Consider the following 18599-nt stretch of genomic DNA (forward strand, 5'->3'; position numbering starts at 1 on the left):
ATCCTTTGTGCGAAGGATGGGTGGCAAAACCACCTTACCATAAACAATCTCAAAGGATCCCTTTCCCGTAGGTGCATGCACCGTGTTGTTGCAACACGGCTGACTTTGCAGCCTCACTTTGCCCATCCGTTTGAGGGTGATAAGCTGATGACATGTCTAATTTGGTGCCCATATTATCAAATAAGGCCCGCCAAAAGAGACTAGTTGTCTTGGGATCTCTATCCCCCACAATGGACTTCAGCATTCCATGATGCTTGAACACTCGTGCAAGATATATTTTAACCATATGCTCAGCTTTGATGTCTTTTTGACAGGCAAGAAATGAGCTTGCTTGCAAAGCCTGTCCACAATTTTCCAAATTGCATCATTACCCTGTTGGGTCCGTGGTAAGTCCATAATGAAATCGATTGTAATACTTTCCCATGGCTGCGTGGGAATAGGCAATGGCTGAAGCAAACCTGGTGCCTTTTGCCTATCAAATTTCACCTTTCGACAAGTGATACATGCACGTACATGTGCCTCTATGTCCTTCCGCATACTTAGCCAAAAGAAATACCGCTCAATCATGTGCGTAGTAGGCATTATGCCTCTATGACAAGCATATGGAGAAGCATGGCACTCATCCAAAACCTTTTGCCTCAAGTCAAATACCACACATAGGTAATTATCTCTCATGAGATAACCCTCTTGGATCACATATGAGGCATGTGCATGACCGGCCATCAAATCAGCCCAAATAGTGGCAAAATCAACATCCGTATGATACATATCACGCATGGCAGACCAGTCCCCATGAGAGGCAACCGAGATAGCTGCTACATACCGCTTTTGTGACAATGCATCTGCTACTACATTCTTCTTTCCTGGGGTGTGCAAGATCTGAAAATGAAACATAGAGAGGAAATTGGCCATCCTCATATGCTTCTCTGACGACTTAGTCTGTATTAGAAAATACCTCAAACTCTAGTCATCTGTTTTCACAGTGAAATCAGCCCCAAGAAGGTAATGTTTCCATATAGTAAGTGCATGAATTACAACCAAGAGCTCTTTCTCATAAATGCCAAGAGATAGCTCTGCATCGTGCAATCTACGGCTCTCATAAGCCACGTCTTGATTTAGGACAGCTCCTATGCAATTTCCAGATGCATCACATTCCACACTAAAAGGCTTTTGCAAATCCGGAATGATCAACACTGGACCATCAGTAGTTACATCTTTCAATTTGAGGAATGCATCCCTCTCTACATTAGTCCATTTGAATGCGGCCTTCTTCTTTGTCAAATCATGCAAAGAAGAAGCAGTCTATGCAAAGTGCCGAATGAACCTGCGGTAGTAAGAGCATAATCCAAGAAAACTACGAAAATCATGCACCGAACTCAATTCGGGCCAATTCCGAATTGCTTCAATCTTTGCAATATCCATATGCACTCCATCTTTGGACACAATATGCCCAAGATAATGTATCTCTGACAAGAAGAATTCACTCTTCTTTGCATTTATAAAGAGTTTATGCTTACGGAGTTCTTAAAAAACAATGGCCAAATGAGCTCTATGCTCTTCTTCGGTCTTCGAGAAGACTAGGATGTCATCAAAGAAGACACCTGTAAATTTCATGTATCCACGGAATATGCGATCCATCATTCTATTGAATGTAGCTGGGGCATTTGTAAGACCAAAAGGCATAACAAGATACTCATAAAGTTGCCTTGAAATGAGGGTTTAGCCTTATTGGATCGACTCAATTTGAGTTCCAATTGCTCCGTGGGCAGTGACGGCTGTGATTAATTGGTGTAAGGTATGACTAGGATACATTTGTAGTCCCGCTTTATACACGGGTTGCAATCCCGATTGAAACCTTCTCTTCCTTTCCGGCTCGGTGACATGCATAAATGGAGATACCTCCAAAAGCACTTCCCAAAACTTTTGTACATATGCATTTACCGATTCCCCCTCATTTTGCTTTACCCAATCCCACTTCATTGTTATCTCATTCAATGCATTGGGAGGCAAGAATTGAGCATAGAACCTCTCCTTGAACTCTTTCCATGACCTAACAGGATTCGGTGAGAGCTTCTCCGTGAGCCACCAATGGGCAGCAGTGCCTTTCATGAACCTCTCCTTGAACTCTTTCCATGATCTAACAGGATTCGGTGAGAGCTTCTCCGTGAGCCACCAATGGGCAGCAGTGCCTTTCATGAACATGCTTACATGCCGGATCATGGATTTCTGAGTGAAATCGTCATCACTTAAAGCAAAATTAAACTAGGCAATAAAAGCAAGTGCCTTTGATGCATCATATTCCCCATGATATGCATCAAACTTCACAGATTTGTCTCCGTCTTTGAAGTCACGAGACTTTGATGCATGTGCCTGCATCTCAACATGTTTTGACCCATGTTTGTCCATTGGGACAGCCCCTGTGATTGGCATCATTTTAGGACCAAAAGAAGATGCATAAGGCATAGATACATGTTCCCTGTAAGCATGAGGCATGGCTGGCTCCTCAACATGCATTGGTGCATTTTCAGCCATAGCTTCTCCCTCACAAGCACACTCGAAGGCATGAGTGGCATGAGAGAGATGCAGAATACCTGCACCAACAAAAAATTGCAGCCCATATTGCATGTGTTGTGCATTCACATTTTTAGCGGGCAATGGCATTTGACATACATTTTGACCACTACCATAAACATTGGATCCTTCACGGCTACATAAGGTATTCCTGCATGGCGTGAAGTCACTGGTTGTTCCTCTCTCATAGCATGGAGATTCATCCTCTTAGACATAAGTCCTTGTTCGGGCACCTGTGGGGATTCCTACCAATGGATCCTCGCGGCGGTAGAGATTCAATTCTTCTTGTTGTGCATGGAGAAGAGCCTGCATACGAGTAAGTTCAGCCCTCAAACTATGGACTTTTCTTCCTGCATCTTCTCTTTGCCACAAGACGGCTGTCCCACATATTCATGTTCCCTATTGTGCACCACATGAGTTTGCTCATCCTGTAAAGCATTGGAGGCATGCATTTCATTGTCTCTACCTCTTCTATTAGCATCTCCAACATTCACTGTATGGCTGTCCATAATGTTCTAAGTGTAGAGATAGGTAGTGTTCACGCTGATCGTGTCTCACGATAGAAGTGGAAGAGAACCTAGCTTTGATACCAACGTGATTTGGTTGAACACAATGCTAATCAATACACTTAAATACACTAAAGATGTGATGGACACATGCTCAATACAAGAAGAAATTTACTAAATTGACAAGAGACACAATGAGCCGGAACGGCCAGCCTCTCCCTCAAATAGAGTTTATTGATCTTGGGAGAATCAATACATAGTGGCATGGGCATTTCTAACCAGATTTCCATACCAATGCATATGAATACAGTATTGCAAACAAGTGGTTGTCGATGTAGACTTACAACTCACACTACCTTCTCAAGTGCCCATGTTCCTACCATCTGCTCTCTATTGTTCCACCAACACATGGTAGCAACAATTTGCAACAGAGCACGTAGGACAAGAGAACACTACACACGGTATGCGATCTTGTAATACGGTTCCTACCTCCTGCTACTTGCTTCCATATTTAAGCATAAAAGCTTACCAATTGCAAGTAGAGTCCATGACAGCGGAAGTCTTCACGATGGAAGTCCTTGGAGTGATGAGATCTTCGATTTGTCGCATTTCTTCACGACAAAAGTCTTAAAGAGGATGAAGGGAACCTTGGGAAGCTTCCCCTATGGTTCAACTTGAGAAAGGAGAGCTGAAATTAGGGTTTTCAGCAAAAAGACCAGAAATTACAGCAATAAAGAGAGCTGTTTTACTGAATTTCAGTCATTGGGAGTGTGTAGGAGAGTGATTAGCACCTGGAAACACTCTTGGAAGCTTGGGAAACACCTTAGCGAGCTTGGATATGGAGTGAGGAAGGAGAAAGTGCAAAAATTACAACCCAAATGCCCTCATGAAGGAGGCACCAATCTCTAGAGAGAGTAGGAGTGAGGTGGTGAGTTGTCCAGTGTAGGTGGCAGGCAGGTGCTTTGTGGAGCAAGCTACAGTGGACACATGGCTGGTTACACCCTTTGTACAAAGGGGATAAGGTCTAGGCGGTGGACATTGGGTTTTGTCCACCTCGAGACATAAGTGTGTATGAACACCGGGCTGGTCATAATTTATAAGTGAGTTTTGGTCGCCCAAAACTTAATGAAGTGTGTACACACTCACTTATAAATTAGTACTAACTCCTAAGGCTAGGTTTATGACCAATACTTACCACCTGTCACATGCCACATAACCATGTCAGCAGACAGTTTCACACGCACGGTTCGCAGGCAAGCGTCCCCTTACCCGGAACTACACATTGGTCAAGCAAGCATGAAAACAGCATGCAATTTCAATTGCAAGCAAGCACATAAAGATGCTATGCAATACAGCATTGGTATGGACAATCCCCTTTCATGAGACTATACCAAAATAGACATGCTCCACGCAAGTATACGAGGTACCAGACCCAATGGAACACCAATCCACCAGGCATTTCCGGGCACGTACACAAAGGCACAAGTCCCAACGGAAAGCCAAGTCCACAGTATCACATGAGTGGCATGAATCCCCGGCATATACAATTGCCATGGACACCAGTCCAATGTACATACATGATGAGAAAGCACGGGTGGACCAATTGGGTGGCCAAATGGTGACATTGTACCATGGGTTATACCAGCTTCATAGGTTTGACAAGAGAAAGCATGGTGCTCATGCGGTTACCACTCTAACACCTGCCATGCAAGAGGCATAATTGTGGCATGCCAAGTTTGGGCATGTGAATTATGGCAGTCTGATGCTATTGCAAAGGCATCAAATGGTGAAGATGTCTAACTCCATCCAGCGCCATAAGAGGGATATAAGATATCATACATCGCCGATGCTGAGGCTGTGAATGGCGTGAACATGTCCCCAGAGTCTGAATGAAAGCGAGCTAGCCTCTCCTGTGTCTCCATCTGGTGTCTCATCCGGATAGCTGCTATCTCTCGGTGATGGAGTCGGGGTGCTCTATGTCCAGTCTGTCTAGGTCTCCTCCTGGCTCTCAATTCCTCTGCTCTCTGTGCGGTCACCCCACGTGGTACATCAGCTGGCACTGGCATAGCTCTCTGGAAGAAATCTCTGAGCTGGGACTCTCCCACCCCTAGTGGGAGCGGGTGTCTGGAGGAGTCTCTCTCGAGAACTATGAAGCTCTAGTAGTAGTCTGCCAAGCTGTCGTTGGTCCGAGGCCTCCATCAACTGATGTAGTGAAGAGTGCTCCTCAAACAATCCTGCATATCTATCTCTGACCCCCTAGTGGGCTCTACATCTACATACAAAGTGATCCTCAGTCTCCACCTCCTCGCGGCACAATCTGCATATCTGCTCGGCTCTGGGAACCCCTGCCGCTCTCCTAGCCTCTATCTCTAGCTGATGTGATGAGACTCGTAGCTGTCCAATAGCAACGCGAGAGCTGTGTGGCATGTATACATCCATATACCGCGGTCGCCGTATAAACCCATCCCCTGAGATGCTCATAAAGTGGTCTCTGTAATACAGCATCTTCGGTGGTAGTGGGCTCTCTCGTGCTGTCCATGTCTCCTGTATGTAGCGCTGCCATATGTCCTGTCTCATCACTCTGTTCCTCTCATTGAGAGAGAGGTAACCCCGTGGAGCAAACTGATCATACTGAAAAGGTGGCAACCGCTCAAATTACCCACTGAAGAGTGTAGAAAATATGAAAGCAAGAGCAAAACTAGAAATGAAACAAGAACAAATGAAAGACAAAGAGTTACCTTGAGATGAGTGTAGACAAGACACAAGATTGATACATTCATTGATGTGACACCTACAATTTATAGGTGAGAAGTACAAGATTGAGTAGACTCACTTATGGGATAAATGTAGAGGTGCCACATGGCACTAGACTCAAGACACAAAGACTGAAACTAGACTAGAGAAATAGTACACCTAGTGTGCACTTATTTCCAACAAAGAGCCCCCTATCCCGTTACCGGAATAGTATTTGCTTTATTACTTTGAAGAGACTAACTTTGGACTGACGATAAGCCAAATGCAAGATCTCTCAGGACCAAGAGTCAGGCTGAACTGTACACGGCTGTAGAAACACCAATGATGACCAATCTCGAGCCTATGCACTCTTCCCAATGGAATGAGGGAAGGCTGCAAATCTGAGGCTGAGGTAGGGACTGTTTGGGACTGTTCTAGGCTATGTATGAATGTCGAAAATGACTATGAATGCTGAGTTTTACCTTCACCAAAGTGGCTGAAGCAAAACGATGAGTTGTATGCGGGCCGAATGCTGTTAGATGAAGAAAACACAATGAAGATGATGCACAGATGCTGGGCGGCTGCTGTGTATGCTGAAAACGCAAGGCTGATGGAGCTCTAGGGCTGGCCGGCTGCAAGAAATGTTGCGTTTTGCTGAATGAAGGCTGAAACTGTCAAGCAATGATGCTCTAGGGCTGAGGACTGCAACGCTTGAGCTTTGATGGATGAATTATGATATCTATGGCTGAATGTCCAATCGCTTATGCTCCTTGTGCTGAAGGCTCACACGCTTGACGATAGATGAATGGAGTGATGCAATTGCAAGGCTATTTATACGCTCATGGGCTGGTCAGTTGGCTCCCTAGGGCAACACAACTGGATCTTATGGCTAATAAATGATATTGATGGTATTTAAATGCTATAATAATGCTGGAAAATATGGAAAAAATGCCTAATAAATACTAATAAATACTACATGTTATTTGAAGGCTTCTGCAATGGTCTATATGCAATGGATGAATGATATGCAATATGCACAGTGCTTTCTAATGCAAACCCTAAGCTATCTGTCTGCTATAAGCTTCCTGTGCTTTGGTCAAGCGGTCCTTAATTGACTCAATGATTTCGGAAAATGCTTCCGTCGTTTTATTAGCCTCCAATCTCGTCAAAAGAGAAGAGAAACGGCAACCTATATAGAACCCATTATCTCGCAAAAGTTGCAAAACTTTCTCCACATCTTTCTCATGCTGCTCCGCTGTGGCTGAGAATACAAGTATGTCATCAAGAAAGATGAAGACACACTTACCAATGAGGACTGAGAAAATCCTGGACATCATTCTATTGAAAGTTGCGGGTGCATTTGTAAGCCCGAAAGGCATGACTAGTGACCACGCTCTGTCCGAAAAGCTGTTTTTGGAATTGCAGCTTTGAAAATGCGGACTTGATGGTAACCAGTCTTGAGGTCGATCTTAGTGAAAAATTTTGCACCGTCTAAACGCTCCAAAATGTACTCAATCCTTGGCATAGGAAACTTATTCTTAATGGTGAGTTTATTCAATGCCCTGCAGTCTACACAAAGGCATGCAGACTTGTCCTTCTTTTGGACAAATAGGATGGGTGCAGCAAATGGTGAGGAAGAAGGTCGAACGAGTCCGGCTCGGAGGAGCTCATATAACTGTCTTTCTAGCTCGCCCTCTAAAGTCTTGGACAGACGATAGGGAAACCTGCTAGGAGGTTCTGATCCAGGGACCAAATCGATATGATGGTCCTCAGGACGTGCTAGAGGGAGATTGGGCGGAGAAGATCGTCCCTAAGCATAATGTCCTGATGTCTGGACAGGAGGTGTGCTAATTGTGGGACTGAAGATGAGATAGGTGCTACCGATGAGGTAGAGGCTGTCTGATCACGAACATAAAGTAGTGCCCCTTCCACTCTCTTGCGGATAGCTCATTGGGCCTGGAGGTGCGAAATCAATGGGATGCCAAGAATGCTTCTATCCCCACGAATCATGACAGGCTCAAGAAAACCTTTACAGATAGTAAAAGTGTCATGTCCCCAGTCTACAGATAGTAAAAGTGTCATGTCCCCAGTCGGAAATAGGCTCATATTGACGAAACCACTGGATTCCTAAGATCATGTCACACCCCAGAAGAGGCGAGACAATGAAATCTCGTTGGAATGAGGCCTTTTGAACTTGAAAGGCAAACTGTTGTGCCTTCTAAGATATGTGGGTGCAGAGTATTTGCAGGCTTCAGGAGTTCTACTATGATGGCTGAGTACCCAGCCTTATTGTAATCAAAGCTCTTATAATCAATTAAAGAAATACCGCAAGGGGCGCCACTGCGTTTTGGGGCCAATCGATGTCCGTGTACTGTTTGCAGGAGCACTCTAGCTCCCCCTGTTTGTTTTCCTTTTCTAGGTCCTCAATGGCGTTGAAGTGTTTTATGTGCGAGTGTTTGTTTCACCGCCCGTCAAATTTCTGAAGGCCGGTTTCAAGGTTCCGTTTGCCGGGACACATCGTCGACTTTCTCAAGGAGGCGAGCCCGTGGTTGTCACATCAAAAGCTTCAACATGAGGAAAGTGAAAAGGAAGTGTTTGAGACAGTGCAGGATTGTGTGTCTTTGCCTATATGAGGTGAAGAGCAAAAGCTGAAGATGAAGCTCAGGAGAAAAGACACCAAGGACAAGAAGTAGTCGGCCAGGAACAAGGAGTTGAAGTGTTATGGTGCAAAACATGGGTTGACGGCTATAGCTTTCGACAGTTTGTCACCGGTCGTATCTTCGTAGAGGCTTCATGGGTTCGGAAGACAGTTTCTTTCTATGTTTAGTAGTGGTGATCTACTATGCTTCATTGAGGACTTGTGCTTACCACTTAGGTGGAGTGCAAGCAGGTTTTGGGTGCCTGAGGATGTATCAGATGAGGCTCAGCCGGAAGTTGAGGAACTTGATGAGGTTCTTATTCCAGAGCAGATACTGGCACATAAGGAAAGAAAGGTACAAGGTAAAGTTTCCCGTCGCTATCTTGTGAAGTTCAAGAACTGTTCACTGATGGATGCGAAGGGGATGGAGGAGAGTGACTTAGCAGATTCACCTCAGGATTTGCAGCTTTATCTTGATGCCTTTGAGTTGGAGTCGACTCTTGTTACGGCTCATTCAGGTTCAGCAGAGCATAGGTCTTGAGCATTGCCTGATGCTCAAGAGGGGGGTAGCACCTCCGCTCCCTTGTTACAGACAGGCTCAGTTGTTATCTAGGAGTCGCTTGGTGACATCTTTTATTCACCCGAAGGTACCGAGGCTGGCAGTACATCTGCTTATGGGACTTCTATGATATTGTGTACTAGTCACATGAGATGGTAAAGTTGGGTATGGTTCACAGTCACGCGCACCTTGAACTATAGATGCAACTATGGATAACTCTATGGAGGGCATAAGTCTTGCGAGCAGTCCCAGAGTTGGTTTGGTTCATATATGGATTGAACTCTATTTGTGCATGTATGCATACACTTTTTGTGGTATTATTGTATTCTGGTGCCATTGGATCCTGGTACAATTGAGAATACATTGGGTAATACTCTGGATTGTGTCGTGTGCTGCATGTGTATTGGTATGATACATCAAGTGCTTTATTATGTTCATGGATGCACCACTGGGTGTGACTCCTGCGGGATGGCCATGAGACATATGTGGGAAGTACTTAGTGGACGTAGTGTTTGGATGCATTGAGTGCTTTCATATGCTCATGTTGTACAATCAGTCGTGGGTCCTACGGGATACCCATGGGCGTAAGGCTTGCGACTAGCCCTTAGACAGTTACATTAGAGTAGGTAGAGCAACTTGAGGAGCATATTGTTTGCGAATGCATATATGTGTGTCATGCATATGTGTGCCATATGTAGAATGATGCATGGTTTTGTTTTTGGCTAACACAATTAACATGTTTCCATTTGGTTTTAGACTTTTGTTGTAGGTTCTGAAGGAACAAGCAAGAGTGGTTTGTCACTTTGATGTGATAGTGTGGCCTATTGTGCAAGATGATTGTTTTATCACCCAGATGCATTGGAGGGCCATTGTTTTTGCCATATGGAGCGTCTTTGCTCATAAGATGCCTTACTATGCCATTGAGTGCGCTTGCTATTTTTCAAGAGAGGGGTATGTCACGACCCTGTGTTTTTCTCTGGACAGTATGCAGGTGTGCACGGGGACATGGTGGACAGTGTGAATGGCATCAGATTAGAGTTAAAAAGGAAGCCCATGTGTGGACAACCCCAAGTGTGAAGGGGGCAAAGAGACTTTAATTAAAAAGGTTTTATAACCTTTGGTGGCCCAAAAAAGGCTAATTTGGGGAGGCTACTCTACTCTTGGAGGATGCGCCTTTTTCTCTTTCTTGCTTTTTGGAAAAGGCTGCTGGCGGGCTGCGCTGGAACACATGCAGGCGCCTATTTTCTGAAAAAGCTGTGCTTCAAGGTGTGCTTCAGGACTGCAGCAGAGGAGGTTGTGCGCTTTTCTCTCTTTGGAAAGAGGGTGCGCTGCAGTACATACAGGGCCGACTGAATCTCTCTCTCTCTCTCTCTCTCTCTCTCTCTCTCTCTCTCTGTGGTGGCGACCGTCAGCTTGGATTGCACGTGGCTGGACTGCACGTGGACTGAACAGAGAGTCGAACATCAGGTTGTCGGGCTGTTTGCAGGTGAGGCACAGAAACTGAACTGCACGTGGGGTTTCTCCCTTACTTGCTACTAGTTGGGCTGAGTGCTGAAGGGGCACACGTGCTTATGGAGGGGCTGGCGGCCTATTTTTGGGCGCTTTTCTGTGTGCGCAAAAGTTGAGGGCTGAATAGTAGGAGGGGGAGCTGAAGCTGCGGCACATGCTCTTTTCTCTCTCTCTCGCTTGGTGCACAGGAGGGCTGGACTGCAGGCGCTCAGGGCTGCATGCTTTTCTCCTAGGTGGCCAAGGGCTGGTTTCTCTGGACATAAAGGCGGACAGGGGCTGGTTTTTCATGAACATAGACATCATGTCGATGGCGTTCAACTGATGGAACTTTCAGCTTCTCTTTGCTTTGGTTCGGGACTGTTATGGAAAGGGTTTATGGACTGTTTCGTAGCAGTGCATGTGGCTATGAACATGAGCAATGCTCGGGATTGTTTTGAGATCAGTTTGAGGACTGTTTATGGGCTGTTTTTGTTTGGCTGCAAATTCAGCTATGTACTTGGGTTTCCGGCTGCAAGTACAGGTCACTTGAATGTGTTTCTTGGCATGGGAGTGAAGCAAGCTCGCATGGCTGCATGCTCATGGAGCAGATTGTTTTCTTCTTGCTAGAAAGGAGCAGAGGGATCTACAGTTATGGGCATCTCTATGTTGCCAGATGTTTCATAAGGGAACAGGTAACTAGATGACCCTGACACATCCAGTGCTTCTGCATCACAACACATACTCCCAAACTGTCTCTCAAAAGAGAACTCGTATCACAGCACAACATACCATACAATCGACACACCTGTACCAACCCTCTCTACCTTCCAAGGGTACTATCCATCTCTGTCATGGATTCCCTGTCCCCTGCCCAATCAGTAGCAAGGCTGTACCAAACATGTGTCCATTCCTGTACCTTCTGCCTGCATGTGACCTATCTCCTGGAGAAACCCAAAAACATGTTTCCTCGAGAAACCTACGACCTGTTTCCACATGAAACCCTTAAGACTGTTTCCCTTTGAAACTTCTGTCCTGTTTCCATACAGAACCATTCATGGCACCATTCAACAACAGTGCCAACAACAACATAGTGATGCTGTTCATAGGGTGAGAGGCTATGGATGGTTGTGGCAGCCCTAATCATGGGAGAAAGCTTCTGTATGCAGGACTCAATGTGTGAGAGTCTTTTGAGGTGAACAATGGCTGGACTTGTTTGTGGATGCCGAGTGGATATGAAGCCATGATGCAGGGTATTTGCAGGCTTCACGAGTTCTACTATGACGGCTGAGTACCCAGCCTTATTGTAATCAAAGCTCTTATAATCAATTAAAGAAATACCGCAAGGGGCGCCACTGCGTTTTGGGGCCAATCGGTGTCCGTGTACTGTTTGCAGGAGCACTCGAGCTCCCCCTGTTTGTTTTCCTTTTCTAGGTTCTCAATGGCGTTGAAGTGTTTTATGTGCGAGTGTTTGTTTCACCGCCCGTCAGATTTCTGAAGGCCGGTTTCAACAACTGTGTTTGGGTGACTACTAGTCTACCGCACTTTGGTTTCTACCAGAGGCCGGTTTCAGGTGGAAATGGCTAGATGTATGGTCAAAGGCAAAGGCTTGCCTCAAATTCTGGACGGAGGCAATCATGTGTGCTACACATGTTTTGAATAGATGCCCTACCAAAGCATTGAAAACCACAATGCCATATGAGGCCTCGCACGAGAGAAAACCTAAAGTTTAACACTTTAGAGTTTTCGGATGTATTGCTTATGCACATGTACCTCATCAATTGTGAGGTAAGCTTGCTGACAAAGCTACTAAGTGCATATTTCTGGGTTATAGCAGTGGCAGTAAAGGATACTGTCTCTATAACCCTTCCACACAAAGGATTTTGGACAGCAGAGACAACGTGTTTCTGAAAATTCAAACCAGCCATTGGCTGAATTTTATGGACAGCCACCTACAGGCCCACATAACATGTTTGAAGGGCTTCTCCCATTGGGAATTGATGGCACAACAAATCAGCCATCAACTTTGCCTAATGGACACCATCTGAGTGCTCAAAATCAGCCCATAATTGAGCTCATTACACCTCAAAACATAGTGGAAGAAATGGAGGAAGAGCAGACAGCAACGGAAGAGGCTAAAGTTGTGCCTCATTGGCTTCTCCGTACCTTATAGGAGAGCAAGCTTTCAGCTCTACTTGGTAGCAGGACATGGGCTGGTTCACATAATGCAAGAGAACATGCAAATGTTGCTTGCATGAGTACTCTTTGTGCTCCAAATGAGCCAGATTGGATGATCATTGGATGCAAGCCATGCAAAATGAGATCGATTCTATCCAAATGAGCCAGATTGGCTGCCCATCATGGATGGAAAGCGTATCAGTTGGACATTAAATCAGCTTTTCTCAATGGGGATTTGCAAGAAGTGGTTTATGTAAATTAGCAAATTGGTTTTGAGATGCCTAGTCAAGAAAACAAGGTATGCAAGCTTCGAAAAGTACTTTATGGTCTCAAACAAGCTCCCCGAGCTTGGTATGAGAAGATATATACTAATTTGACTAGCCAAGGATTTCAAAATAGTCCAACAAAGAGCGCCCTCTATGTGAAAGAGGACATGGTACTTTAATCATGCTCATTCTATATGTGGATGTCATGTTGCTAACTGGGAACGATGAAGAACAAATTTCAACCTTCAAAAACCTCATTTGAGATGACAGATTTCGGGATGTTGCATTACTATTTGGGCATACAATTTGTGCAGACAGATGTTGGGATATATGTGCAACAATCAAACTACATTTAGAAGCTGTTGCACAAGTTTGGGTTTCAGGATTGTAAGCCCATCTTTACTCCAATGGAACTAGGGTTCAAGTTGAGTATGTATGATGTTGGAGAGCCTTTTGATATGAATGTTTACAGCCAAGCAGTAGGTTGCTTAATATACTTTCTTTCTTTTTTCGAATGGCCAGATCCTCCTGTAGTTACTGATTTTTCACCGCCTGTAGCACCTACCCCTAGGCAATACCACCGAGAAAGCACCGAGAGGGGTTTTGTGTTAGCAATCACAGGTTCAACCATGGAGCTATGGAAGATGAAATCTCTCCATGGTTGAGGAGAAAGAAGAAGAGAGAGCAAGAGAGAGCAAGAGAGGGCAAGTTGGGCACAACACAAGGTCATTGTATTATGAATGAATGAGAATGAGATGAATGAACCACCGAGTACAATACCCTTGTATAGGCATTAAACGCTATCTTTTGACTCTAACTAAGAGGTTGCTTACACCTAGAGTGTTCACACCAAGTTGGCTATAAGCCTAAAGACCGGATGCCCGTATTCCAATGTCACATGGTATTTTGGTGTATTTCTAACACCCTCCCTCAACAAAATATCCATGGCTACTATGATGTCAATGCTAGCTCTAGTTACTGTTTACAATGCTAGTTATGATGACCATCCAAGTGCCCGTAGGTCTTACTCATGGTAGCTTACAATGCCGGTCAATGATAACAGATGCTAGACATCTAGTTATGATTACATTTCACTTAGGATAGAGGAGTGACCACAAGTGGGCTGGCCTTGGCTGGTTTAGGAAGCCACGTCTGCCTTTTATAACATCAAGGCTATATAACAAATCCAAAAAGTCCAAAAGATTCAGATTTTGGGGAACGACCCGGGCAGAGAGCCCTTGACTCAACATAAAATAGGAATTAGAAATAAAGGGAGAGTCCCTCCTTGACGACCAATATGCCGACTTGATGTAGCTCGTAATGTCGATGTAGCTCGTAATGTCGATGTAGCTCTTGATCTTCTTTATGTGTCGATGTAGATCTTGATGTTGATGTAGCCCTTGGTCTTCGTTATCCTTAATTTCATTGTGTATTGAAATCCATGTAGGCAAAGATGGATCATATTCTCAATGTGCTCACAAAGCCTGACATGATAATGATGCATGTCCCTTTTAGATGATAATGCGTTGAATCTGCATAAGAGAGTCTTAGCCTTATCGATGGCCAATGTCTTGCCCTTATACAACTGATTTATGAGCATGATAGATAAGGTACATGAAGCATATAAGCTCAGAAATCCCATTGTCCCAAACAATGCTGATACACATTTATACCCATTTTTGGATTAACAAATTGACCACTCAAATCAAGGGGCATATCTGATTTGATGATTTACAGAGGTTTAGCAACAATTGAATGTGAGATATGAACCATTAATGGCCCAAAAAACCTCAGAAGATTAGCACTAATCAAGGTAATAGTGAATGTAATATTCTGTTAATTGATCAAAAAATACCCTCATTCAGAGTGTACCGTCGGAGGGACAAATCAAGGGGCTTTCTCAATATGAACCTTTGGCAAGCTGTAGCAAGTCCCAAATGGTATGACTAAACCCTCAATGGTCCAAGAAAATGAGGATTAGTGCCGATTAATCACTGATGCAATTTACTGTTTGTAGTGCAAAAGAAGGGGTGATTTGGAGTGTAAAATTGAAGCCCTTTCACAAATATTCTTCAAAAAACCTTCAAGAGAAACTTAGCACTAGTAGCAACATGTCTAGTTAAGATTGAAGCCCATAATCATGAGATTAACCAAAATATTCATACCTAAATCTCTCCTTGTGGAGCACAGAGTGTTGTACCGGTTGCATCAAGCGTTTTTTTTGCAAATCCGATGCTACAGGAAGATTCACCACCATCAAAAACGCTGCATTTTGTTAATCAGCTGCACCAGCGTTAGCGTGCACGATTCTACTCGATTGAAGTGGCTGCCGTGTGCGTCCTTGTGTTGGGAAGAGCCTCCAATCAACGGTTTGCTCAATGGTTGAGGCTTTTAGGAGCAATCAAGACTCCAATGGAAGGGGTAGAAGAGGGAGATGACTAAACATGAGAATAAAGGGTGAGAAATGATAAAATGGATACTTACTCACTAATCATGATTAGTGTTTGATGATGAGCAAGGATTAAGCATGAATGACTGGGAAGCATGGCTTTGATACCATGTTAGCAAGTTGGCTATAAACCTAAAGACCGGTGTATTTCTAACCTAGGACCTCTTGGTCCTAGGCAAACACCTTCACCACTTGAGCTATCACCTCATTGGCGCGGCCTCATATACTTATGCAACACACACCCGGATATTCAGTTTTGGTGTTTCCCATTGTAGCAAATTTATGCACCGCGCAGGTACAAAGTATTGGCAAGCAGTGAAGTGGATCTTCCACTATCTTCAGGGCACCTTGGATCTTGCTTTGGTATATCCCAGAGGGGGGAGCTTGCAGTTACATGCTTGCAGTGATTCAAACTGGACTAGTGACTATGATACACGGCAATCCACTAGTGGGAATTGTTTCTTTTTGGGACATTCATGCATATCATGGTTGAACAAAAAGCAACTCATTATTGCCACATCTACTTGTGAGGCTGAGTACAGGGCAGCCTTTACAGCCACATAGATTGTGTATAGCTAAGGAGACTGATAGAAGCTGATCTTCGTGAGTGTCAACAAACACCCACTACCATCCTCACTGACAGTCAGAGTGCTATAGCCGTGGCACAAAACCCAATGTTTCATGCACGTACTAAGCACATCGAGATTCATTCTCATTATGTCAAGGAGAGGATACATGCAAGGGAGATCACATTATCTTACTACTCTACACAGGGCAATGTTGCAGATATGTCCACGAAGGCATTGCCTCAAGAGAAGCTTGAAGCTTTCCGCAAAGCTTTGGGCTTGCTCTCCTGCAAAGAGTGATCTACTACCGACCTTTTACACGTTCACATTACCACTACAAGGGAAATTTATTGCCATATATGATATGAGCAATACCACATGTGAACATGGGCTAACCAAGGGCACTTTGTTTTTCCCCTTGGAGATCTGGTGTGAAAGGACACCATTCACTTTATTTGTATTATAATTTATGATATTATGGAGTTAGACCTACATGCTCACACATTCCAATGCAATCTACACATTTGCATCTCCATCTCTCACTATCTCCTTGATCTATGCGCTGTGTACTTATCTGTGCTGCTGTGCAGCTGCCCTCCTTGGCCAACACATACACATATACATACATGGTGCACACAATGCGCACACACACACACACACACACACATATGAATATGTGTATGTACATACATACATGTGTGTGTGTGTGTGTGTGTGTGTGTGTGTGTGCGTGCGTCATTGGGTGCCGTAATTAAGACGACAACAAGGGACAAGCACTATTTTTGAGTTTCAGAAAGCTACAAGCAGTAGAGGCATCCCCTAAATTATCCTTTGTGGGAAAGGCATTCAAAGATATTTATAAAGAATGCAAGCCTAAATAGAAAACTTCAAACTTATTGCTTCCCCGTAAACTCAGTAAAAGCATAATTGTGGAGAGAAAAACTCACAGTATCTGCAGGGAATCCTGAAGACTGCATCTCATTAAATAGACTCCTTGATTTTTCCACTTGACCACCATAAGAATATGCCTTGATCAGTGAATTGAATATATGCTGTACATAATTAAGAAAAATTTGGCTCAGCTGTAGGACTTCAATCATCAACGCATTTGCAGAGCTATTCTAGCATTGTTGTGATCAGCTTCTAGAAAAAGAATTGAGTTGAGAGAGAAAATTTAACAGTAAATTAGTGGTATGCTTATCTTAAGAGGAGATTAGGAAATGGAAAACAGGATACTAGGGAAACAACATGTCCGCCTTTTTGGCTAGAAAATAGCCACTTCCTGTTACTATGCTCCATCTGCAGATCTAAAGTAACTAGTGCTAAGTGGTGACTGTAAGCAGCACATTGAAGAGACCTGAGTTAATGGCAATCCTTCTTCTTTCAGCTGTTGTAACACTGTCTCTGCTTCATCGGGCTTTCCTTTTACTGCATAAATGTCCAGCAGTGATGAATAATGCAAACTATTTGGAGAGATATTGTCTATCTTCATCTTCTCAAAGTAAGATTTTGCTTCATCTTCCAATGCGAGACTTGCACATATCTTAAGGAGTGACTCATAGACAAGAGAATCCGGCTTCAGACCCTGTGTTGAAAATTCTTCCATTAAACCCTCTGCTTTTGAAAATGCACTCGGGTGCTTCGCACAGCCTGCAATCAGCTTTCACACAGCACAAGCAACAATCACATCTCAGATAAAGAACTAAAAAACTTACTAGTATCGTTCACAAACAACAAAAGAATTCTGTCATCTTACTGTAGTAAATGCATACAAGTCTGGAGTATACAAATCTTACTATATTAAATGTATATAAGTCTGGAGTAAAGCTATCCACTTTGACCTCATCAAACAAAGCAAATGCCTTGTCCACATGCCCAGATTCTATAAGTGTTTTGAACAGTGCATTGCAAACAAACTTGTTTTGCCTTATCTCCAAATCTGTGAGCCCTCTGTAAGCACGCAATGCTTTCTCCGAAAGTCCTGCTTTCCCCATCATCGATATAAAACTTGCCACACTTGGTGCTCTAAGCTTCTTATTGACCTTCATCCAATCAAAGACCTGAAATCCCAAAATGCTTCAGAGCTCTCTCTCTCTCTCTCTCTCTCTCTCTCTCTCTCTCAGCTCTAGTTGGATTTTCTAATGGTCTCTACAAGATTCAATCACTTCTTGGACCTATTGTAACACTTTTGGTCTTATAGACCCTTGGGTCTTTTCTACACATTAATAGAACTCGCTCTCTGTTTATGAGCCTGGACACATGTGGTTCTTCTGCTGCCTACTTTATTGTACATGCAGGATCTATGTAGTACGTTGACCCTGTCTATCCTTTCCGCAGCTAGTCTTTTACTTTTTTCATGTTGTCTTGACATCCAGCGTACTCGTAACAACTTTTGGTCTCATAGACCCTTCGGGATTTTCATGATGTTAATAACAAGCGGACAGAGATCATCAAAAAACAGAAGCCACCAGCAGCCAATACCCAAGAGATAATGAATGCCACCTTGGATGAGGAACAAAGGAGGGAGGCTAGAGCATTACATATCAGGGTAGTAGGGGTCCCGGAGGGCACATCAGATAAGGATGCTGGTCTGGTGGTATGCAAACATCTCAAGATCAAGGGGAAGTCCTTCAAAGACGTATGGAGAG

General features: G+C 44.0%; 1 protein-coding gene across 3 annotated transcripts in view; it reads right to left on the reverse strand.

Annotated features, from left to right (window-relative positions):
• The window catches only part of LOC147634753 (uncharacterized), a 64166-nt gene that overhangs the window by 42311 nt on the left and 3256 nt on the right, over positions 1 to 18599 (reverse strand). For all 3 annotated transcript variants that reach the window (XM_086803922.1, XM_086803924.1, XM_086803923.1), the window contains 3 exons: positions 17748 to 18011; positions 17309 to 17611; positions 16899 to 17003 (listed from right to left, as the gene is read on the reverse strand). In XM_086803922.1, coding sequence (XP_086660048.1) covers positions 16899 to 17003; positions 17309 to 17611; positions 17748 to 18011 — 672 coding nt within the window. The remainder of the gene's footprint in view (positions 1 to 16898; positions 17004 to 17308; positions 17612 to 17747; positions 18012 to 18599) is intronic.

This window comes from Cibotium barometz, chromosome 10 (assembly GCF_041138505.1).
Source record: "Cibotium barometz isolate CiBa-2024 chromosome 10, ASM4113850v1, whole genome shotgun sequence".
Taxonomy (NCBI): domain Eukaryota; kingdom Viridiplantae; phylum Streptophyta; class Polypodiopsida; order Cyatheales; family Cibotiaceae; genus Cibotium; species Cibotium barometz.